The sequence below is a fragment of the Rhinolophus ferrumequinum genome, chromosome 19 (assembly GCF_004115265.2).
Source record: "Rhinolophus ferrumequinum isolate MPI-CBG mRhiFer1 chromosome 19, mRhiFer1_v1.p, whole genome shotgun sequence".
NCBI classification, from domain to species: domain Eukaryota; kingdom Metazoa; phylum Chordata; class Mammalia; order Chiroptera; family Rhinolophidae; genus Rhinolophus; species Rhinolophus ferrumequinum.
The window spans coordinates 22228346-22254491 of NC_046302.1; the positions used below are offsets into that span (position 1 = coordinate 22228346).

Consider the following 26146-nt stretch of genomic DNA (forward strand, 5'->3'; position numbering starts at 1 on the left):
GTGGTACACAGAGTAGAATTTTTACTGGGCATAATCAATGAATATTGGTTAACTGACAAAGACTGGATACCCAATGTGTCCATTTTATAGTGAGCAAAAAATTATATATTAATACATACACATATGCACATATGCACTTATTTTTATATAAATACATATATACAGTAGATTTTATGTATTTACAAGTACATAAAAGACTCATTCTTTCCTAATATTATAGGTGGAATAACAAAGGAGTTTGTCTTAATTTGGGCTGAAATGAAGTTGTTTTAGTAGATTAGGGACAAAATGAAGAAAAAAATTACTAGTTTTGGGTATGATCTTAAGGTAAGTATTTAGCTAAGGTGTTTAAAATTAGAAGGCCCTCTAAAATATAAACAGTTTGTTTCTTGTATTTCTTTTAACAAAAGTACTAATAAACCAGTAAAACTATCAGGTAAACTTAGTGAAATAGAAAAATACTTTTAACTTTTATTTTGTTAGCTATCTTTAATTAGCTGGTATCGCATTAGAACAAATATTTAGCTTTATAAGGCGTTAGCTTTGTTAGAATGAGAAGGATACACCTATCCCAAGCGTGTTTCTCAGTGGACAAATGTTCATGGTGTCAGAAATAAAGTTCCTTACCCTTCGTTCCATCATATCATTACATATAGAAGGTAGCTCTCTTCTTAATAGCAGTCCTGTAAGATTGTTCATTTTCAGATCATTCAACTGAATCAGCGTGGAAAGCGACATTCAGTAAACATTTAGTGAACGTTTACTTGTGCATAGCATTCTGTTAAGTGCTGTAGAGGACCCAAACATGGGAAGACTCTCTAATGAAAACATTGCGATGTATTTGCTGCTTAATTTTTTTTAAATTACACTTCGAAGGGAGAGAGATTTAGTTCAAAGCTAGTCAGGTTCTTGATTCTAATAGTCTTTGAAATACCATATGCTTTTCCAAAATCGTTTCACCGGAAGATTAGCCAGTGTTGATTGTTTTTATTCATTTAAGCCAACAGTTATCCTTCTTTTCTTTTTCTTCACCTGTACCAGTCGTTTTTCAGTGTTTGGTGTCCAAACCAGAACAACGTCATGCCTCAACTGGGCCTGACTGACATTGTTAGCATCATTTTCAGCGTGAGCTTCCTCTGGGCTAGAACTGCAGCCATTGCCCAGATGATGATGGGGTGGGGGGCGGGGAGGGAGTGCGCCAGACTGGATTGAGGCGTTTTCCCCTGGAGCTAAGGTTTTCGATCACAAGAGAAAATTGTCATTTATTAAATATTTAATGCAACTGTGATGTTTAGATGCTAGTAATTTCTATTAAAATTTTCGTTTCCTTTGATAGAGTCGTTCCAATAAAGAAGATCCAGAACAGCTGAGATTAAAGCAGAAAGCCAAAGAGGTAGGACTTTCCAGTTACCATGTTTGTCTTTGTGTTTGAGGGAAGACTGGCAGCTCTCTACTGGCAATTAGGTCAGGGTTTATTTTGCTGTTGCATACCATTTGCAGAAGCCTTGGGGAAGGACAGGAACTGCTGAAGGCAAGGGCAGTACTTCAAATGAGGTCAATGAGTGATGTGCTCTCTTTTTAAAATTTATTTTCAAGGCTTAGGCCTGTCTAGAAATGGCTCTTTGTGAACTACAGCAGTGCACTTGGAGGAATATAATGTGGGATTAAAAAAAAAGAAAAAAAAAGAAACTTCTGAGATTTAGCATCTGGGACTGTACAATAGGCTACATTTTTCCAGGGTAATTGTTCGTTTTGTAAATCTGATACTGCTTATAATTCTTTGGCTGGGAGGCGGTACTGGGATTTAGTTTCAAATGGAAAATGCCTCTGGCTTTTAATTTTCTGGGCCCAGCAGTTTTCTGTTCTGGAATGGAGCCCTTGTTTCACACAGTTCATGTTTAGCTGCAGGGGTTTTAGTTTATAGCTTAGACTGGTTAAGCTTTTACTCCCAGAGGCCTCTGCATAGCAACTGTAGAAATCAACAAATAAGTTCATTTATGTCTGCAGTCTCCTCTCACTAGCTGACTTTTTACATTTCCCAATATCCATTTCCTGACTTTTCTAGCCCCAGAGAAAAAAGCTCCACTAATTGGAGCTTATTTTAATTGAGCCTTAATATTGGATCTCACTGGAGTTGCCCCCAGAGCTGCTGAGAACAGAAGGAAATGAAAGTACCTTAGGTTGAAGATGTGGTGTGTGTGTGGGTGTGTGTGTGTGTGTGTGTGTGTGTGTGTGTGAAATTTTTCACTTGACCTACAGATTCTTTTCCCTGCTGAATAAATCATCAAGCCTGTTCACATCTCTGATTAAGGATCTGACAGCAGACAATAATAAAGACAATTGAGGTGTGAGACGTGTGATATGGAGCTGAAGAAATTGGTTTCTATAGTTACTTGACTGATTTCATGCAATTTTTAAGGATCTTTGTGCTAAATAAGAGTGACTTCCTGAGCAACCTTTTTTCTTAACTGTGCCTCTTGAACTATGAAATTTGTTGTTGCTTAACATTGCTGCACTCAGCTCCTAGGTGCCAGCAGCAGCTGGTTATTTATGAATGTTTTAAAGGCCCTTATTGTTTGGATTAATGTAGGAGCTGAGGCAAAACAAATGGAAATCTAGTAAGATTCTTACAGTCAGCATGGTGGGTTTTGTTTTTGTTTTTGTTTTTCTTTCACTAAAATGAAGGAAAATATGTGAACTCTGGATGGGGGTGGTTTCTGGATTGGGATGAGGAGAACTGGAGAGGGAGAACATTAAAAAGAAATGAAACCAGAAACATTTTATTTCAATAGCAAAAATTTCTCATACTCATTTCTTTCCAGTGGAAAATTTATCTAAAAAATATCTACGAAATAAATATGAGAACTGGACCTATAGTCCTTTATAAGCAACCCTGGCTTGAGGATAGATTATTTGGGGATGGGCAACCTGTTATTGCTCTGAGTCATGGGTAGCCCTCTTTGATTTAATTAAGGACTGAGAAGATGCTTATGCAGTGTCTTCTAATTGAATCCCCTTTTTGGAAAATATGTATCACAAAGTTCACCCTTTTATCCTTAGAGATCTTATCCTGTCTGTTTCCCCTTCATAAATCTTCCTAAACAACTGGATCTTAATTTTTTTCTTCAGGTTTGTATCGGATGGGTTTGTTTGGTTTTTCTCGTAATACTGCGTTTAAGTATTCCCTGAGGAATGAACAGTGGACAGCATTTTTTTAAAAAAAATTTTTAAGAGGAAATGTGAGAAAACAACACCTCTCTTAATAAGAGCAGGTGGTACCAAACCTGTTTTTTTCTCTCCGTTGCACCTCCATTTAGTTCTTTTTCAAAGCAAAATTAAATGGACTCAATATAATTTCTTTCCAAAATATTTTGAAAGTTTTCTAGTTGCTTCCTATCTTGAATCCTCTTGATTAAAAAACAAATCAAATACATTGGCCCCATTCCAACAACAGAGGCAGGCTGTATTAGTTGTAAATGTTTGATAGAAGGAAAATATTGCCATTTTGTGTCATCCCTCTGCCCCTGGAGCTCTTAATAACTTTAATGTTCTAAGGGGCTGTAATTTAGAATCAAACACGCAGGCATATCATATTTTGTCTAGTTGAAAAAATCATTGCCCCCTGTCTTACTATAGAGTTGAATTATCTTGTATGGTAATTTGTAACATTATCATTTGGGATATGCTAATTGTTATCAAGCTGGTATAAAGTATAAAGCTTTGGTTTGTGATTTTGTATATAGATTTGATTTGAGGGAGTGGTATTTGGCTATTTGGGAAGTTTTCTTTGTACAATTGTAAAAATTAGCATAGATTCCTTACAGTTGCTTGATTTAGAACTGCTTTGCTTTCCTTTTCCTACCTACCTACCATGCAGGTCATAGGAAATAGATTAATGACAGTATTTTATGAATGTAGAACTCTGAAGAACTGTTTAGAAAAGTTTTAGCCTTTATTGATGCTGGGAAATGTTTCAGCAATGATATTTGTCATATAAACATTAAATCATTATTTGAATCCTTTTCATAAATAATTTTATAACCCATGTTTGCTTTTACCTGTTAAGGACTAGAGTTTTGATCTTGATCATTTCTACTGTGGGTTTTCTTCTCTCTAACCCACTTTTAGAGGATATTCGGTTCTTTTATTCTGTGTGTAAGGACAAACTTAAATTGGTCTGGTTTATATAAACGAGTCTAATAATTTTTTTCCCTCTTTTCTATTGACTTCTTCCAGTTTTGTCATTCTCATTTGGCACTTAAAAAAAATAGGCTGCCTTTGGGTTTACCTCCAGCCTAGTCTCAATCCATTGCAGTAGCTCCTGCTCCATACTGTTCTTACTGACCTGACAGGTTATCTATCTATTTGAAAACCTTATTGTTGTCTGGCTAAAATGTCTGTGGATATCTCTAATTCACACATTTTAGTTGCATTTTTGGGGCTTTTCCCCTTTTACTGTTTTTGCCTGAAATAATGTGTTCTCTCTGTTGTAACTTTATTCTTAAATGCTGATACTTTTAAATTTTGATTTTTAACAAGTTTTCCTAGATACCTTTCCTAAAATGAAAGTACTGACGTTCTTCCATTTCACCCACTACTTGTGAAAGGTTTTAAATAGATTACTAATTGCCAAATTCTAATTTCAAACAAGCAGGCGTATCTTTGTTAAATGCAGCTGCAGACTTGTCTGAAATGTGTGCTCTGTGTCCTAGATTACCATCTAGCTCTCAGTGTTTTCCTTGCTTACCACATCATCCAGAATTCTGCAGAGCAAGCCATCTGACCTTGGAGTTCAAAGATCTTGATTCCTTACACACTTGTTATATCTATTGTGACCCTTATTTCCTTTTGAATATCTTCTTTCTCCTTTGGGAAATGTGAGTTGAGTGCATCTGTGAGACAGAATTCATTTACTTTTAAACTGTTCCTAGCATTCCCACTTTCATTTGTTATCAGACAATAGAAGGAATGCAAGACATGTACCTGCTGGCACATTAGCTTCACACTGCAGGAGAATAAGTATTAAATGATTAAAATGCATAACAGATTAGAAAACTTGTACCCTGAAATATTTAGGATTTTTGTTTATAGAAAATATAGGATATAAAAACTCTTAAGTAGTACAATTCTCCATAAAGCGTTATCATACAAGAAAAAAGATACTGCATAATAAGGGTCATTACTGATTAGAAAAATATATGATTTAGATATGAAAAACTCAAGGGATATTTTTGGAATGAAATTTAAAAAGATATGGAGTCAGCGAAACATGACATTTAATGCTATTAAACTAGAGCAATTTATATTTAAACTTTATGCTAGTTCTGTGTGAGTGAAAACTCATGAAACACGAGAGGGAAAAATGAAATTTCTTATTAAAAGTGCTTTCTAGCAATCAGATTAGTACAGTATGGAGAAGACATTCTTAAAACGACTAGTTATAAAGAAGTTGTATACATAGCAGAGAAACACAGATACAAATGTTTCAAAGCATTGATTGCCTAGGATAGTGGTTCTTAAACTGTTATGCATGAAAATAATCTGGAGCACTTGGTAAAAATCCAGATTGCTAAACCCCACCACCAGAGTTTATGATATAGTAAGTCTGGGTGAGGCCTGAGAATTTGAATTTCCAGCAAATTTCCAAGTGATTCTGCTATTGATGCTTGTGCTCTGGAGATCACACTTAGAACCATTGGTCCTAGGAGGAGAAAGGAGGGGTTTTGAAATCTGTCACTTTTAATTTTTCTGTTGACTAAATGGACATAGAAGGTTAAACAAAATACTGTGATTAGGGAATCTAAGAATTGGCATCTGGAACTGGCATAGTTCAGTTACCATCCAATTACTATTTCAATAGAGAAGTTCTCTCTTGGAACCAGGAAAGCTACACTAAGGTTTTTTGGGTTTTTTTTTTTTATGGATATTTTTATAAAGACTATTATTGATTGTATCTCTTGATTGGTGTACCTTACATTGAAAAAATAATATTTTATTTAGAGCTTCATCAGAATGTTACATGCATCCTTAATTTTAATAGTATAGGATCTGTGTGTCTGAGAGACAGGTTACCCATTTGGTAGAAGAGGTGTATATTATTTTTTTTAAAAAAGCATTGAACTAGAAGTTAGGAGTCTTATATTCTAGGTTCAGTCTGCCAGTATCTAGATATCACTTTGGGGAGGTTAACTTTACCTCTTTGAACTTACCTCAAGTACCTTGCATTTTAAAAAGAATGTAATAATTCATGCTCTGCTTATGTTACACGGCTGTCATAATTTAAGGAAAGGTGAGGTACAAGAGGAAAAACCAATAACTTCAAAACATTAGCTCTAAGATAGATGCCATTTAAAATAGATGGCACCAAGCTCTTAAATGTAAGCTTGAGATTGACCATGGATATGTTAGGTATTTTTCCTTCCAGAGGACTGGAAAGGAGAGATGAGAAAAACGAATGTAAGGATGAGAACTGGGGGGGGGGAAAGTTCTGTAATCTAATATGAATACAGCAGAATATATTTGTTTTGAACACTACATAAATCAAGTATTATGTTTAAGGGCAAGGGAGGACATGTCTAATTGAGATTGTGTGGAATATGCTATTTTCCTGAAAGATAGGGATGGATTAGAAACGCTGACTAGCAAGGCCTCAGAGTGTATATTTCAAATCCAAGAATCTCAGGTGTTCTGGACAGTCTCCTGACATCATATGAACTAGCCTTAGTGGTTGGGAGAAAAAAATAATCAGACCCAGTACGGTTTGAATTGGTGGAATGCCTATGTAGTAATTGTCTTTGATGGGTTGAAAAATATAACTGTGTTCCTGTTGCGGTATCCTTTAATTTTGAGTGTGTGGGTGGGGAGTGGTGATTTTTTTTGATACATACCTTGCTTTTTTGGTTTTTTTGGTTGAAGATTCATCTGTTAACAGGGTTTGGTCTGATATTGTTTATGTGTTCTATAGTATAATATTTGGGGATTTAACCTTGCTTTCCCCATAAGTTATAGTAATTCAGAAGTAACTATAAGTATGGTTGAGATTTTAGTTTGGTCAATTAATTTTTCCAAAGCATACCTAAAATTCTCTTTAAATTTTTATTATTTAAAAAGTATCTATTGTTTGATGGTCGGTTTTCACTGTTAATTCTAAGTATACTTAACCTTAATTGTGAAATCTAAGGATATCATTCTTAATTTTTTGTATGCTGAATTCAAAACTCTTTATTTCTTTAGATTTTTTTCAAACATTCCTATTTGGTAGCATTAGCTGTTTTACATTGCTGCTAATGTATTTTTTATTGGACAGCATACATAATCCTTGGGAGAGACATTAATTTACCACTCTTTTCCTTTGCTTTATACCTTATTATCTCTTTCTAAAAGTTTGTAGCAAAAGCTGACTGAAATTGACACCACATCATATTTTTGGATCATTTGTTATAAAGGACAGCTCTTTGCTGTCTTTTGTACTTTCAGTGGCTGCATTTTTTTTTTTTTTTTTTTTTTTTTTAGTATCTTGCCTTCCTTAAGCATGGAAAAGAAACACATTTTTGGGTTTCCCATACTGTCAGTGTCATAACTGTCTAGATAATATAGTCCTTCCTGTTACATATGTCTTTGTATCTGTTGCGAATTGGCTCTATGACTCTTGGTTTAGTCACTCTTCATTTAGCTCTTCTGATTCTACCTAAGCTTTTGCTTTCTGTTTTCATTAATTGTTATTTTTTCAATATGTTTTGTTGTTAAAAACTGTGTGTTTAGCATCAAGAAGTACCTCAGTTGAACTTTACCTCTGAGAGTTTGTGTGATCTTTAAGGTAATCTATTAATGTGTTTTGGGTCTTGATTAAAGTCAGTACTACTATAGTTGTACTTTAAAATGAACAGAGACAATTACTAAACACCAGGGATGAAATAATCTTCAACTACTATTGCTCTGTTGTGCCCTAGGGCACGGACTTGAATTTTGTGGGACCTCTTCTTGATATCAGAGGTACTGTAATAAAGGAAATGAAGGCTTCTGCTTTTTATACTAGCCATAAAGAAAGGAGTGAGAGTTCTCTCAAAAAAATATGCCAAGTCTGTTAGGTCTCTTTGCTGCTATAGGTGAACTGGCAGGCTTAAATTTTATTAAACAAAGTCTAGTTGTAATATAATATAACAGAAGCCTGTTGTCAGAATTCTGGTTAAACTAGCATTTAAAAGTTCCAGCGAAAATGGAGTAAAATCACTCCACATTGTCTCTACCACTGAATACATCTGTAAAACCTGGACAGAGTACATGGAGCAGCTATTTGAGGGCTCTGAAAAGTAAATAGTAGGCAAATTGTGGAAGAAGATGAGAATTCAAAATAGCACCAACGTGGAGGGTTACCATATCTCCACTTCCCACTCCCTGCCACTCTCCCCTGTTCTTTCTGCTGCTTGACCCTAGACATGGTCATAATGACTGAAGTATGCAGCAAAGCATAATAACTAAAGCTCCAGCTTACTGTGTACAGTACTGTAAAGAGTAGCCCCAGGGAACCAGAAATTACAGGGAAGATTGCAGAAAGGGAATAGCTCAGGAAAGCAACCCCATATCATTGTTTTAAACTCGTAGGCGTACTCTTGAGCTACACATTTGTCATATGTAAATCTGATTCTAATCAGCTTACAAAGACTTTTAAGTACTGAACTAACAAACCATTGCCAGGTCCTAAACTGACCACTGAGTGGCACATATTTCGGACAGATCCAAAAAGCATTGCAAAGGTTTTGAAAACTGAACTGACGTTGGAATCACACACCACAGAAGTCAACTTTGAACTTGCGGCCTAAACCTAATTGACTGTTTTGTATGCTAAAACAAAAATATGAACATTCTGCAAGGGATTTAAAGAAGACCCAGAGTCTTGCAACATAATATTCAAAATATTCAGGATATGATCTGAAATTACTTGGCATGAAAAACCAGGAACATCTCAACTCTAATGGAAAGAAACAATCGACAGATGCTAACCCCAGGATGGTACAGGTGTTAGAGTTATCTGACAAACACTTTAAAGTAGCTACTGTAAAAATGCTTCAAGAAGCAAGTGCAAACACTCTTGAAATGATTGTAAAAATGGAAAGTTCCAGCAAAATAGTAGATGATATAAAGAATAAAGTTCTAAAGTGGAAATTTTGTGACTGAAAATGACAACAGAAATAAAACACTCACTGGATGGGCTGGATATCAGGAAAGAGATCACAGAGGAAAGAGTGAGGGAACTTGAAGATGGATAAATAGAACTTACCTAATCTGAAAAACAGAGAGGACAATAGATTCAACAAAAGGAAAACATAGCGATCCAAAATGGCAGAGTGGATCAGTGCTGTGCTTGCCTCCTGCCATGACCACATTAAAATTAACAACTAAATTACAAAACAGTCAACTTGCAGAACCATCTGAAGTCTGGCTGATCGTAAGTTTTATAACTAAGAATATAAAGAAGCCACATTGAGACTTATAGGATGGGCAATGACATGGAACAGGCTGGCCCCATACCTGCATGTGGCAGCTGAGAATAGGGAAGGATATCTTCACCACAGAGGTCCCCTCCAGAGCAGCGGGGGACCCTAACCTCACACTGGCCTCCCCAGCCTGGAGTACCACTGCCGGGAAGAAGAACCCCTACAACATCTGACTGGGACAGAAGTCTACAGGAAATCCAGACATCCTCTTCAAGTGTCCGTACACAGACTTGCTCACAGGCCCTCACCCTGGGCTCTGATGGAGGGATGATGATTCAGAAGGCATCAGTGACATACAGGGAGAGACTGAGTTGCGTGACCTCAGGGCGAGGACTGGAGGAACAGTCACCATTTTCCCTGTGTGGAATCCTGCTCCCGTGCAGTGGGCAGGCAGGCGCCATCATCCTGTGTTGGCCCTTTCCCACATGGCCAAATCTGAGTCTTCACTGCCTAGTGAATTCCACTCACTCCACCCTGGTGACTACATGGGACCCTGAATAGTCTAAAATAACCAAAACGTTTAATCCATTTATACACTGCTGTTTTCTTCATGGCATTATCCCCATAAACTTGGACTAACATGTCCCTGATTTCACTTCCACTCTTGCTAAGTTTAACAAGAAATTTAATGTTTGTTCATTGCTCTAATTCAAGCTCAGACATTCTCACAATGGCACGCAAAAACAATAATGAACACCACTGAGCAAGACACCGCCACATGTTGACATGAACCCAGTTGTGAGACACTGATATACCAAGGTTATGAAACCTCCCCGAGCTGTTTGTACAGTGCTGCCAGTGTAAGCATATGGTGGCCAGTTCACAAACTTAATTGTCAGACCTCATACAGTGAGATAGAGACAGACAGTCTATTCAATAAATGGTGTTGGGAAAACTTTACTCACACATGCAGAAAATGAAACTGGACCACCTTCTTACACCATATTAAAAAATAAACTTAAAATGGTTTAAAGAGTTAAATGTAAAACCTGAAACCACAAAACTCCTAGAAGGAAACATAAGCAGTAAACTCTTTGACATTGCTCTTATTGATATTTTTTCTGATCTATCTCCTCAGGCAAGGGAAACAATAAAAACAAACAAATAGGACTACATTAAAATAAAATGTTTTTGCATAGCAAAGGAAACCACAAAAAAAAAAAAGACATCCTACTGAATGGGAAAAGATATTCACCAATGATATATCTGATAAGGGGTTAATATCCAAAATTTGTAAAATACTCATACAACTCAACACCAAAAAGTAATTCAGTGAACAAATGGGCAGGGGACCTGAATAGAAATTTCTCCAAAGAGTACATACAGATGGCTAATGGACATATGAAAAGATGCAGCACGTCACTAATCATCAGAGAAATGCAAATGAAAACTACAATGAGATATCACCTGTCTGGCTGGCTATCACCAATAAATCAACAAACAACAAGTGTTTTTGAGGATATGAGAAAGGGATCTCTTGTGCACTGTGGGTGGGATTGCAAATTAGTGCCACCACTATGAAAAACCATTTTGCGGTTTCTCAAAATTCAAACTAGAACTACCTTATGACCCAGCAATTCCACTTCTGGGTATTTTCAATCTGAAGAAACCCAGAACACGAATTCAAAAAGATATATGCATCCCTATGTTCACTGCAGCATTATTTACAATAGCCAAGGTATGGAAGCAACAGAAATGCCCATCATTAAATTGACTGGTAAAGAATATATGGTACATATATATACAGTGGAATATTATTTAGCCATAATAAAAAATAAAATCTTACCATTTGCAACAACATCGATGGACCTAGAGAGTATTATACTAAGTGAAATAAGTCAGATTCAAAAAGACAAATACCATATGATCTCACTTATATGTGGAATCTAAAGAACAAAATAAATGAACAGAAAAGAAACAGACTCAGAAACAAAAAACAAACTGTTGGTTTCCAGAGGAGAGGAAGGTTGAGGAGCTGGGTGAAAAAGGTGAAGGGATTAGGAAATACAAATTGGTAGTTACAAAATAGTCATGGGGATGTAAAGTACATCGTAGAGAATATAGTCAATGATACAACAACTATTTATAATGCCAGGTCTGTACTGGACTAATCAGGTGGATCAGTGCATAAATTATATAACTGCCTAACCACTATGCTGTACACCTGAAACTAATATAAAGTAATATTGAATGTCATCTGTAACATAAACAAGTAAATACATAAATAAATTAAAAAACAAAAACCCTGAACCTCAGAGACCTGCAGGACAGTGATCAAAGGATTGACACTTGTGTCGTTGAAGTCTCAGAAGAGAAAGAGGCAGTTCCTAAAAATTTTTTTGAAAAAATAAAACATAAACCCTCCCTACCCCCAAATTTAGAGAAAGCCATAACCCTAAAGATTCCAGAAGCTTGGTTAACCTCCAAACAGGATAATCACAAGGAAACTCTGGCTAAGTCACATCATAATCAATCTCAGAAAACTAAAGACAGGAAAAATCTTGAGACTAGCCTTAGGAAAGGATCCTTTTCTAATAGGGGAACAATAATTCAAATGACTGTAGATTTCAGAAACCATGGAGACCAAAAGGAAGTAGTAAAAATTTTTTTTTAAATTAAAGTTTACTGGGGTGACAATTGTTAGTAAAGTTACATAGGTTTCAAGTGTACAGTTCTGGAATATGTCATCTATATATCATGTTATGTGTTCACCACCCAGAGTCAGTTCTTCCATCACCATATAATTGATCCCTTTACCCTCATCTACCACCTCCCTCGTAAAATATTTTTAAAGTGCTGGGAGAAAAGAATTGTCAACCAACCTAGAATTTTATATCCAGTAAAAATATCCTGCAGAAATGAAGGTGAAATAAAGACATTCTCAGATGAGGAAGATGAGTAGTATCTGTTACCAGCAGACCTGCTCTAAAAGAATTCCTTAAGAAAGTTCTTCAAAATAAAGTGAAATAATACCAAAGGAAAACTTTCAGTATCAGGAAGAAAGTAACAGAAATGATTTTATAGACTATTCTTCTGTTTTTGAGTTTTGTAAATATGTTTAATTGAAAGCAAAATAATATTGTCAGGAAATTTCAATGTATGTATATGTAATATATCAAACCAAGTACAAGTATTAAAATATTACCACTAGTATCATTCTTAATGGTGAAAAGTCTGACTCCTTTCTTCCAAAGATTAATAAAAAGGCAAGGATGTCTGCTTTTATCACTGTTAATTCAACATTATATTGTAAATCCTGGCCAGTACAATAGGCAAGAAAAAAGAAACAGAAGGCATATATATTGGAGAGGAGAAGTAAAATTGTCCTTTCATTCTCATAACTGTTTCTTTTTTTAAAACAAAAGTTTTAAATTATGATGAAGCCCAGTTTGTTAAAAAATAACTAAATAAAAAATAATTTTTTTTTTAGACCCATTTTGAGTGTCATGTCTGAGAACTCTTTGCTGGGCCCCAAGTTATGAAGATTTTCTCTTCTGCCTTTTGGTAGGAGTATAATTTATAGTTTACATTTGGAGTTAATTTTTGTATGAGGTGTGAGGTCAAGATAGATATTTTTTGCATGTGGATGTCCAGTTGCTCCAACATTTGTTGAAAATACTTTCAACAAATGAATTGTTTTCCACCCTAGTCAAAAATCAATTAACCATATTTATGTGGATCTATTTCCTAATTCTTTGTTCTGTCCTATTAATTTATGTGTCTATTCTTTGTTAATACCACATTATTTTGATTACTGTAACCTTACAGTAATTCTTTAAATTGAGTGGTGTAATTCTTGCAATTATTTTCCCTTTTTTTTTCAAAACAGACTTAGCTTTTCTAGTTCCTTTGCCTTCCCATATAAATTTTAGAATCAACTTATTCATAACTATAAAAAACTATTGGAATGATGTTAAATCTGTAGATCAATTTGGAGAGAATTGAAATCTTTGCTATGTTGAGTCTTGCAATCCATGAACACAGTATGTCTCCACTTATTTGTGTTTTTTTTTTATTTGCATCTGCATTTTATGATTTATAGCATACAAATACCTGTACATGGTAGATTTATACGTATTTAATTTTGAGGGGAGCTATTATATAAGTGGCATTTTAAAAAATTTATGTTTCCAGTTGTACCTTAATGGTATTTAGAAATATTATTGTGTATATGTTGACTTGTGTTTTGAAACCTTGCTAAACTAATTAATTTGACCTAGGAGGATTTTGGTTTTTAGGTTTTTTTGTAGCCAACTAGAGGTTTTCTGAGTAGATGATCATGTCATTTGCAATCCTGTTTCCAAGCCTCTAACTCAATTGCTGGCTGTTTTTACTGAACTGAACTTGTCATCTTGGCCCACTGGTATATGCGAAATATGCATTAATGCTCAGAAATTCCTCCTGTTCCAGTTAAAAATGCTTGTTTTTCTGTATTGTGCTGGCCAAGATACATTCTTTTCTCTGAGAAAGTGTTGTAGATATAGGGCCAACCAAAACTATAGTCAATTTCATTTCTGTTAGGGTTTTACAGAATTTTCTACAACATTGTATGTGAGATTTCAGAAAACTAAAGTATAATTTGCAGAGTGGGAGAAAATGTTTTACTACATAGGAAGAGGATTTGAAGATAGAGGTCAATTTAAAAACTTTTTATTTGGTGTGACTATCTTGCAAATACCATTTGTCTACAGGGAATGACTTTGAAATATAGCTTGTTGATTGATTTGTGCTGCAGGGTAGATTAACTAAAATCATATTTTGTCACCTTGAATTTCAGAATGTGACAGCATCAGACTGTAAAATTATATATTTTATTAAAAATGCCAGCATCAATAAAAGATGGTTTACAACTCTAGAAACAGTTTTCTATTCTAGCAATTTATATATAAGGAAACATGCAATTTCAAAGATGGTAACTGCCCTGTAATTGTAATTGTGGGCATTACACAGTGGGAAATGGGAAAATGGTTCTTAATTTATTTTCTTTAGTTAAGTGTTTTCTGTTTTATTAAAGATTCAGTTACCTATGGCTTATTCTTTGTCATTGTCTAAAATAATCTGAAATGATCTTTACTTTGTATCTCCTAGAGCTGCCTATATCATCACACTATTTTCTGTTTTCATCCTGCTTTTTTTTTTTAATATGTTAAAAATTTGATTGGTGCTCTTTTAAAAAGAATATTCTCAGTATACATGTAAGGTTCCCCAGCAGGTTACTTCCAGTTGACAATCTTGGAGTCTGATCTTTTTTGAATATTTGTCTAGCAACCAGAGCCAGGTTCTTTCTTCCTTACCCTCCATAGTAATAAGATTTTAATAGGAATTGAGCATTCTTTCTCTTCTGGAAAAGTTTGTGGACCTGTGTAGTGATATTTTATTTTGACTTCCTCACCTTGTTTTTCTTTTTAAATACCATTTGACACTTATCTGCCATTGTTAAATGATGCTATATTTCATGCTTTTATTTTTCAGTTTTAATGTCTTACTTATCTGACTTTTAGAGGGTATCTTTCATAAGTACCCCTGGAAAATTTAGTACTTACACGCTAAAAACTTATACCTTGCAGATTTGGTCATTCTGGTTTAAATATGATGAAAGTATACAACAAAACAGTACTAACTCAACGTTCGATTTTTGGCATTGAAGATAATAGAGTAAATCCATGAGAAAATGTGCTATATTGAAAAGGGTTGTAATGAGACCATTTGACTCTGAGTTCTGTTTCTCCCACTTTCTATTTGTGTGACCTTTACGAAGTTTTTCTAACCTCTTAGGAGCCTCACTGTCTCCTAGTTAAAAAAAAAAAAAAAGTATATTTATAATTTTCATGTTATTATAACAATACGTACTTTTCATTGTGGTTGTGAGTTAAATGAGTTAATTTTTAGGGAAGTGCTTTGTAAATCATACATCATAGAACTGTTTACTGTAAAATATAAAAACTTTATTTTTTAAGTAATTTTCTTTTAATCTGAAAAGGTTGACAATAGTTTGGCCATTTTCTCTGCAATTTACTGTTCAATTCTTCAGTCATTTCTTACCTGTGCTTAAACAAAGAGATTAAGCTCTAAGTGCCTTTCTTTTCTTCTTTTTCTCTTCTTTGTTGCTTCCTTACCTAAATTCTGCCTCTTCAATTTAGAGATTCAGGACTAAAAAGTTTGTTGGAGTAAATGAATCAGGAAATGATGTGCCTTTACCTCTTAGGGGAATTGAGTATTTATTTTACACTGTAACTTATGTGGTAAAGAACACAGACATAGGCTTAGTGATCAGTTTCTTCCCCCCTCTGAGAATGTGTGTAAATATTGCTTTTTTTTTTTTTCATTCTATATTCTAGTTACAACAGTTGGAGCTCGCACAGATACAACACAGAGATGCTAACATCACAGCTCTTGCAGCTATTGGACCAAGGAAGAAGAGACCACTAGAATCTGGGCCTGGAAATGAGGTATAGAAATAATTATTTATTTTATTTTTCATGTCAAGAAAGCAAGCCAAAAGGAAGCAATGACATGCAAAGAGTTTACCCTCCCTTGCATGCTATTGCTGCCAAATGCTTATGAAAACTCACCTGTGCCTGTTTTATAAAATCTTAATTTTTATCTCATTTTAAAGAAGTGTGTTGCCTTGAACTTTACTCCTATTTATTAGTTATTTTATACTTCTTTCTGTCCCCCCATCTCTAGTCATAGTGAGTTTACTATCTCAGATTTTTATTTCTGTGCATTCTTTCTAGCCGTTTTATGTAATCTTCTCCCCTCTGTGTATCTAAATCCAGCTTGTCTGTTAAGATTGAATCTACCCTCTTATTTTTTTTCCATGAACTTTGACTATTCTTTCCCCTACTGACTTCTGCTTTTCTGAGCACATAAAATGTTTGCATGGCATTAATTATTCTCCATTCCTTGTATGCATATTTTTTCTTCTGTGAGATTTTAAACTTCTTGAGCAAGACTGTAATCCCATTTTTTTTATTTCCCACACACCTGGGCACATATATACTCAATAAATATCGTTAATTATTTGATTAACACCCATGAAGGTTCTTATTGACGTCTTTAGAGCAATTATTTGATATCATGTTAGATTTTCAGTTGATCATCAGGGCTGAGATAGAGGTACCATAAGAGTCCAGAGATAGGGTCAGCAGTAAGATCCACAGTTCATCTGTTCTGCTCTATAAAATTTAAGTGTGCTTTGAGACAAGCTCCCCCCTAGCATTGACCCTTAATATGGACAGTTCCTAAATGAATGACAGTCATCTCAGTAGAGGACGGATTTTAAAAATCCAGTTTGTTCTTCATTATAAATTTAATTAATGCAATGTGTTCATAAGCAAAAAAAAAAAAAAAGGTTTCACAGTTATAAAAATGTTTAAAAAAAATAAATGTTTACTCCTTACAGATTTCCAGTACCCCATCCCCTGCTCAGTCAATTGTAACCACCGTTAAGATTTTCACATAGCCTTATAGAAATTTGGTTATGAATGTGGGCTTGTATCTCATATGGGTTCACAAATGCACATTTTTGTTTTTACTTAAATCTATACCTGTTGTTCTGCCTTTAAGATTTTCCCACCTTTCTATAATCTCTCTCATGTAATTTACCTCCATACTTTTAAAAGTATGATTTACAGTCAGCCCGCTGTGTTTGCCGAGTCCATGTCCTTGGATTCAACAAACCATAGATTGAAAATATTCTAAAAAAAATGTTAATGTTATTGTTGATGTGTATTGTATAGTTAGGCCTACGATGGTTGCATCTGTACTGAAAGTGTGCAGACCATTTTCTTGTCATTATTCCCTAAACAACACAGGATAACAATAATTTACATAGCATTTACATTTAGGTATTGTAAGCAATCTAGAGATTATTAAAGTATATGGGAGGATGTGTATAGGTTATATGCAAATACTATGCCATTTTGTATAAAAGACTTGAGCATCTATCTGTGGGGGTCCTGGAACCAATCCCCCATGGATGCCGAGGGATGACCGTACTGTGTTTAGATAAACATAATTTATCTGACCAGCTCTCAGATGGGCATTTGGTTGTTTCCATGTTTTTTATTGCCTCATTGAACATCCTTGTACTTACATTATTGTATGCTTGTCCAAGTAAGTCTAGGCCAAATTCCTAGAAATGAAATTCCTGAATTAAGGGGTTTGCATAATAGAAAAAACATTTACAAAAATAGCGTAGTATAATGAATCCCTGTATACCCACCACCCTGCTACAACTACTATCAATGTATGCCTAATCTTGTTTCATTGATATCCACACCAACTTCCTCAGGTAAGGTTTGTGCTCCTTGGGTTATTTTAAAGTCAGTCCTAGACTCAATATGATTTTGTTCATAAGTATTATTTGTTGCTTTTGATTTTTGATAAATAGTTTTAAAGTGCCCTCTAAGTTCTATCTGTTTTTACACCCATCCATGCCTATTTTGCCACTCTTTCATTAATACAGGGGATTATCTTTGTCATCTGTGCTTGAAAATGCAATTTTTAATAGTGTTTAAATTATGAGTAAAATCAAGCTTTTTTTCCCTATGTATAGTGACACTTTCAATTCACTTTTTTCCTACTGAGTTATATTTTTTAATTGATTAAGAAAATGGAATACTCCATACCCACCCCCATTTTTCTTTCAATTTGGGCATTATTCATCTAAAAGTCTTTTTTTTTCCTCCTTTAAAAATGAGTCTTGTTTTTGTTTTCTGTGCTTTTAGTGTATTTAGAAAGGCTTTCTTTTTTTTAATTGAGATGTAACTCACATATAACGTTATATTAGTTTCATATGTACAATATGATTTCATATACTATTTATGTATTGCAAAATGATCGCCACAATAAGTCTAGTTAACATTCATCATCACACAGTACAATTTTTTTTCTTAGGATGAGAAATTTTAAGATTTACTCTCCTAGCAACTTACAAATATATGAGACAGTATTGTTAACTATAGGTACCATGCTGTACTTTATATCTCTAGGACTTATTTATTTTATAACTGGAAGTTTGTACCTTTCTTAATTAGAATTACATTAGTACTTTTATCATTTTATTTTTGAAGTATAAATCATTGATTCATTCAGAATTTCTTTTGAATGAGAGTTGAGATACGGATTTATCTCTATTACTTCAGTTCATCTTCATTCTCCTGCAGACTAGCAAATTATCCCAACACTGTTTACTCAGGAATTCTTTCCCCACTGATTTGAAATGCCACCTTTATCACACACAGTTTTGTATTGAATACAAGTTCCCATATGTATTGAGTTTGTTTCTATATACTCTGAGCCAGTGTTATCTAATAGAACTTTCTGTGATGAAAATGTTCTGTGTCTGGTGTTCTGAATAGCCACATATGGCTGTCGCTGTGTAATAAAGTTTTAATTTTTATAAATTAATGTAAATTTTAATAGTCACATGCAGCTAGGAGTTATTATATTAGTGCAGCAGGACTAACCCATTTATGTGTATCTATTTGTGGCTATATATTAGTACCAAATCTTTTTTTTTTAACCATCTTAACCATTTTTAAGTGTACATTCAGTAGTGTTAAGCATATTTATATTGTTGTGCAACAGATCTCCAGAACATTTTCATCTGGCAGCACAACTCCCCATTTTCCCCTTCTTCAGCCTCTGGTAACTACCATTCATGCCCCTTTGATTCTACGAATTTGACTACTTAGATGCTTCATGTAAGTGGAATCATTTGTCTTTTTCTGATTGGTTTATTTCACGTAGCATAATGTCCTGAAGATTCCAAATTTTAATTTAATACTGTATATTTAAAAATATGGTAAAATTAGTCCAGTAGAATTTTTTATGTTTCTACTTCTCTGGCACAGGATGACCCACTGCCCTTTATTTTTGGTCTATCTGTGTAGAAATATGTAAGTATTTTATTAAGACTGGGGCATGCTATTTCATCATTAAGCCTATTCCTATAAATAGACCTAGTTAGCATATTTTTTTCTTTGGGGCAAGAATAGTTATTTGTATTTTTTTTCATTCACGTAGTTCATATTATTTCTAATATTATAACACCTTTGAGAAAAAGCTCAGGGATGGCTAAGTTCCCGTCCTACTTTTCTATATGGTAGCATTATACAACCAGTTCTGTTAAATGTTTGGTTTGTGGGGAAGCATAGTAGCACGTGGGATAAGTACATGTGCTTTGGGCTCAGACAAATCTGGGTTTGGTTCTTCTCGCTTAAGTTTTATAACCATTGACAAGTTCTTTAAACCTCATACCTCAATTATCCCTGTCTGGAAAAAGGGTATAATGGTATAATGCCTGCCTTATAACATTCTAAGGGTTGGATTATGTAAAGTGCTTAATTAGTTCCTGGTCTAAAGCATAGGCTTAATAAATTGTCATAGTTGTCGTTATAGTACATAACAGTATCATTATTTTAGCTTTTAATAGTATTTTATAACTAACATTAATGATCCATAGTGAATTTGAAATGTTACTGGTTAATCTCTCTAGAGCATTGCTTCTCTGTCTCATTTGAATTTGTCACAAATTTTAGAAACATTACACATTTTCTGGTTTATAAGCAAAGAGTTTTAAGTGTTTTCATTGATTACATACTTGAATCTAAGAAACTCCATAGGGTGGGGAAGAGAAATGTATTGTTATTGTTCAAAACAGCGATAAAAATCTGTTTATATGATTGTCAGCATCAAAACGCAAAATTATTTTTAAGTTCAAACCAGATGTGTTCTAACTTGAGAATGTAAATATATTTGTCTGCTTGGTGCTTCTTCAGTTTTGAGAATTTAGCCATGTGTGTTTTCCTGTGTTTTCTGAACTTTAAGCTTATATAGTTGTCAGGCTTTTGCTGAATTATTCAACAGCCAATACTTTAAGTAGTGATGACCTGAATTGAAAACATCCATTTCTTTAACGAGCTGGTAACATTTTAATACAATCCTTATTTTGAAATTAGCGGATGACTACTATCTTTTTTGTTGATATTTACATAGGTGTTTTAACTTTAAAGGCAATTTTTAAAAATAGGAAACTTATAGAGAACACTTTCAGTGTTTAAGAATACTGCTTCTGACTTATTAGGTTGGTGCAAAAGTAATTGCAGTTTAAAACGTTAAAAATAACTGCAAAACCTGCAATATTTGCCCCTCTAGTAACTTAAATTGTATTAGTCAAGATTGTTAAAAGCCCTTTATTCACTTGTTTTATTCCCTCACAACACAAAGACGATGTTGTGTGAAACCATTTATATTTTTAATATTCTCTACTTTGGAAACTGAAGCTTCAGTTTTTGTTTGTTCCTTTCTTTATAGATGGGAACCTAAAATCTTGAATTTTTAATTTAAATTTGTTAGAATAAGCATGTAATCCCAAAGGGGAGAGAGGTACAGTCTAGTTCTTTGAAGAGTAACTCCTTAGTTCAAATGTAGGTTTTTTTCTACTGAAGGGGAGAGCTTTCAGTTTAGAAGGCTGAGTAGAATGATGGAGGTTTAAAAAATGGTAAAATTCAGATTAAGCTTAGTACCGTTACCATTTATAGATTACCATTTTTGTATGTAATAAATCAAAAATAATAATAACTTTGGAGAAATTAGTTATAGACCTTCATCCTTCAGTGCTTTGTTATGTAAAATAAAGCAAAACTGCCTCATATCCTTAAAAAGATCTGTTTGTACAATTTATATATTAAACTGACCTCTTACAGATTTAAATTCAGTATCCTCAGAAGTCTTGGTAGAGTTGAAATACATCAGCTACTGTCTCTTCATTATCATGGCACAAAGCAACAAGTGCCAGCTATCATTTTGAACCAAATATTTATACCATAAGCCTGTTGGTTTTAAGGGAGGGAAATAGTTAAAATTTATCACTTGGAGTACTTGAATTTGTCCTTAATTTACTGCTGTGATTTGAATTTACATATAAGAATATATACATATAGATATGTATATGAAGTTAGTTTTTAAATTAATGTAAGCTATGCAGATACTTTAATGAGATTTAGAATATTTACATGTATGTATTGTGTGTATATATATTGCTTAGGTGATGTGTTTGGGGTACTCTGGAATGTTAACACATTAATAACTTTACTTCCAGCGCTAATTTTAGATCCTTGGATTAGAAAGCATCTTTTTTCTTTCCTATTAGCAATACATTCAAATAGTTCATATAACTTATTAATGATCCAACATTCATAACAATTATTTTTGTTGACTATAAAGATAGATTTTATTTTAACCATGCAACATATCTAAAAAATAATATCATTAGACATAAAAATGATTTTTGGAGCTATAAAAGTGCAAATTTTGGAATGTCAGCATGCAGTTTTATTTTTAGTGCTTTTTACAAACAAGTGAGGCCTCCTGAGATCATTAAATTATTCAATTGGTTTGAAAATGCTTATATTTCTTTAAAAATTGAGTGGTTACAGTACCAAATCAGCTGTGCTTATAATATTCATGTGTCTAGTATGTAGTGTTTAAAATAGTGTTAATTTACTAACCAAAACAAAGAAATTATCATGTGGGTAAGTATATGCTTTTTCTATCTAGAAGCAGGTTAGAATGCTACCCTGTATAATTCTAACTCTTGGGGATAAGAGGAGAAAAGGCTTTTATGAAACTTTGTTTAGCAATACATTAGAAAATTTGATTGAAAATCAATTCTAATTTCAGAGAAATTAGAATTTTAATTCAGAGATGAATGTCAGATATTGATAACAGTTTTGCTCTCTCTCCCCACAGTTAAGGGTCCATTCCTAAAGTGTGTTTCTTCTGTATTACACGTTTTTATTTGTGTGCATTGAAAATAAGACATTTTATTTTGGGCATTCTTGTAAATATTTATTTTTAAACCAAGCATCCTTTAAATATTATTAACCAGGCAAATATTTGGATAGAATCTATTAAAAATTCTAGCGCAAAACCCTAAATCTATATTCCTAACCATTTATATTTGATGGTCTCACTATAAGATTAATAATAGAAATCATCATATTGCAGTATTTTATGAGCAGACTTAATGAATATAGGGGGAAAAGATGAAAAGGAGCATCTTAGAATAACATATTAAGTTCTACTGTCAGGTATATTTCATGCTGTGGCTTACAGAAGAGTGCTTGTTGGGAAAGAGATGAACTTTTGAACAATCCTGTACCATAAATAGTGTCCCACAGTAGTTTGTTGTAGGTATTGTTAGAACTTTTTGTATAAACCTTAAGGTCTTGTTAGTATCTATTCAGCAGCTACCTTTTGTGTAAATTTACCTTTCCCTTTAGCTCTGATTTGATGTTTAAAGTATTAGAGTAGTTTAATTTGTGGGGGGAAGAGGATGAGGTGGGTAGAGGGAAAGCAGTTTTCAGAAAATTAGGGGCAACCAACAATTAAAAATCAGGATAAAGAAATAAATGATAACGCTATTAAGGAAACAGAAGAGTTTTAACAATTTTTCCCCTCTGTTTTCTTTGTTGTTATTTGGCATATCTGAGTGCGTTAAAAAAAAAAAAAGGTGGTTTTGCTCTGCTAGGCACCTGGTCCTCTGAAAAACAAAGCTTATCATTAGGGCTTAGTCTATTTTAGGTAAAGATATCTCAGGATTCAAAAACTCACCTTATCAGTATTTTTGGTACCAGATATACAACTTTAAAAATTATGTAGAAAATACAGCTCTTTTTAGGAAATAAACTGGAGATACTTGAAGAAAAATCAGAAGTTATCTATGAATCAGTGCTAAGGCAGTGTAAAAATAATACAAAAATGCATAGAGTTTTGAAAAAATTTTTCTTGAGCTTTGTTACATAACAAGTGTATGAGAGGGTTTGAGACAGATAAGGAATAATTTGTATTAATTTGGCAAGTTTATATTGAGTGCCTATTATTTGAAAAATTTCCTTACATTCTTATGAAAAAATAAATATATAGTTACTTTAATAGACAGACAGAAATCACCTGACCATGCAACTAATTTGAGTATATCTGAGAAAAAAATAATCATGCATAGTTAGTAGCATAAACATCCTCTCCCTGTTCCTTATGATTTAATATTATACCGTCAGTGCCTTAGGATGTCATAGCTACTCATTAGAATTACTTAATGGAGTCCCTGAACTACCTCTTGAGTTTTTGAAGAAATCTGTGTAGTAGGTAGCCATTCTTCCCCACCAACAGTATTCTCTCTGTCCCTCCCATGATTTCTGTGCTTTGATGGTGTGTTCCTTCTGGGAAGTGAAAGTCAGCTAATTAAGTGCTAGGTAATGATGCATCTATTTTTTTTTAATTAAAGTTTATTGGGGTGATAATTGTTAGTAAAGTTACATAGGTTTAGGTGTACAATTCAGAAACAACCAAAGTGTCCTTCGATAGATGATTGGAGAAATAAGATGTGGTATGTATACACAATGGAATACTGTTCTGCCATAAGAAAAGATGAAATAGTGCCATTTGTGACACCATGGATGGATCTTGAGATTATTATGCTAAGCGAAATAAGTCAGACAGAAAAAGTTGAGGTGCATCAATGTTTTAAAACAAGAACAGAAAGCACTCAGCAGCAGCTTCCTGCTCACAGCCAAAAATGAAGTCTGGGGGAAGATGGGATATCTTGCAAAGACAGTGATAGTTCTGTCCAAGAACGGATGACACTCTGATAGTTATTGTGTGTGTCTGTATCAGGTAAGAGGAAAAGTCAGGAGACAGAGTGAGATGGAATCCATTGCTTTGTCTTCTTCAGAGAGAATGGTATTAGGAATTTCTGGACTTAATTATTTTCCCCATTATTACCTTTCCAAGAATTATTTCAGCATGGAGCAGGATAGGGCTTCCAGAGTAGTAGGCCTGCGGTGGCCTTCTCAGAGTGCACGACACATTTCTTTGTACCTGTCAGAAAATATTTCGTTTTTATTTCTTGACTGTTCTTCACTATTCCCACCCACCTTTACCTAAGGATAGTTATATAGAATTATTAAAACCAGAGCTTTTTGGAATATAGTATTTAGATTAGATTTCAGGGATAACTTTTCTGACAGTGTTTAAGCTGGCATGAATTTACCTAGGTATATCATCTCTAAGATTATAAGATCCTTTCCAGCATTCTTAAGTCTTTAAATTTATCTGAAATGGAAAGGATTCCCCCTAGAAGAGCACTATCAGAAGGTAGATTGCTCATTCAACAAATGATTTGCAGAGGGAAGAAGGAGGTCTCCCATGTCTGCCATGCTTTTAATATATTACTACTTAAAGCAAAGAGAGAGGTTTTTATTTGGGAGAGAGGAGTGTTTAACTCTGGTCATGTTGAAACTGTCTAAATGGTGTAGAAGAATATTAAAAACAGCTCCTGTTTCTTGGGTATCCTTTCTGAAAAATTTCCATGTTTGTATTAGTTTAAATCATATAAATTTACCATTTTTATAGGTGAAAACCTATTGAGTATTGACAAGTACATATAGTTCAACCTAATGCAGCTGTGTGTGTGTATAATGCATATATAATAGTTTACCTTTATCAAGCACTTAGAATGTATTATCTTTAGTCCTCATAACTCTTCTCTAAGATCATACTATTGTTTTCCCGAAATGAAAAAATTAAGATACAAAGAGGATTACTTTTCCAGAGTTCCACAATTAGTAGGTAAAGGAGCCCAGATACGTATCAAGAGAATTTGATGTTAACCACTGTAATAGGATCCTCCTAAAAGTACTCTTCTACAAATTATGGAGCAGTGTGTCTTGGACATTTTCCCATACTGGTACATACTTTTGTGCTATAATTCACTGATCCACTAATACGTATTTAGAATATTTTCATTTGTTTATTATAAATAGTGAACATCCTGTATCTTCGTGTACTCATTTATTTTGCAGATTGATTTCTAGAAGTAGAGAACTTCTGGGTCAAAGGGTATGCACATCTTAAATTTTGATAGATAATTCCACAATGCTTTCCAAAATGTTTGTGCCAGTTTCCACCACTGTGTGAATGTGTATTTTTCCATTCCCTTGTTAACAACAGACTGATCAAACATTTTTAAATGTTCCAGTTACTACAACTTCTCACTTATTGTATCTCTACCATGCCTATGTGCCCTCGTCAAAGACTGAGGTTCTATTTTCTATCTGGAAATGTGATGTAGAAGTGTTGAACAACCTCTAAAATACCCTACGAGGGAAATTCTTGAATTTTTAAACTTTATTTAAGTGTTAAAATTATTGATGGACAATTTTTTCATAACTTAGATATGTGTGTATTTAGAAATAGAGAACCAAGTTGAATTCTTATGGGTATTTGAATGACCTTACATCAATGTCATTCTGTTTACCAGATTTAGTAGTTTTCATCATTTGAGGATATGAGTAGATTATAATCGAAATATTAAGCCTGAAATGATTTGGGGAAATTCAATGGCTTAAACTCTGTTAGGGGACAAACAGAATTTCTCAAAGATGTTTGTCTCTTTCTGGTTGCTACTATGGGTGATTGTTCATTCCCGCAAGTGCATAGTAATTTAACTAAAAGGCTATTGACATGAAAGGGCACAGCTTTAATCTTCATGTCCTTGAGGGCACAGGCAGTGCCATTCTTTACCTCTCGGTTCTCTTTTGCCAGGCTACAGGGGAACCATAATTTCTGAAGTGTGCATTGTT

The 26146-nt window shown here is 34.0% G+C and overlaps 1 protein-coding gene across 5 annotated transcripts in view; it reads left to right on the forward strand.

The window, feature by feature from the left end:
* The window catches only part of TAF4B (TATA-box binding protein associated factor 4b), a 108745-nt gene that overhangs the window by 69721 nt on the left and 12878 nt on the right, over window positions 1-26146 (forward strand). For 4 of the 5 annotated variants that reach the window (XM_033135580.1, XM_033135579.1, XM_033135581.1 and 1 more), the window contains 2 exons: window positions 1337-1393; window positions 15833-15943. In XM_033135580.1, the coding sequence (XP_032991471.1) occupies window positions 1337-1393; window positions 15833-15943 (168 nt within the window). Of the gene's footprint in view, window positions 1-1336; window positions 1394-15832; window positions 15944-26146 lie in introns of those variants that run through there. The other variant, XR_004425712.1, reaches the window with a different exon arrangement.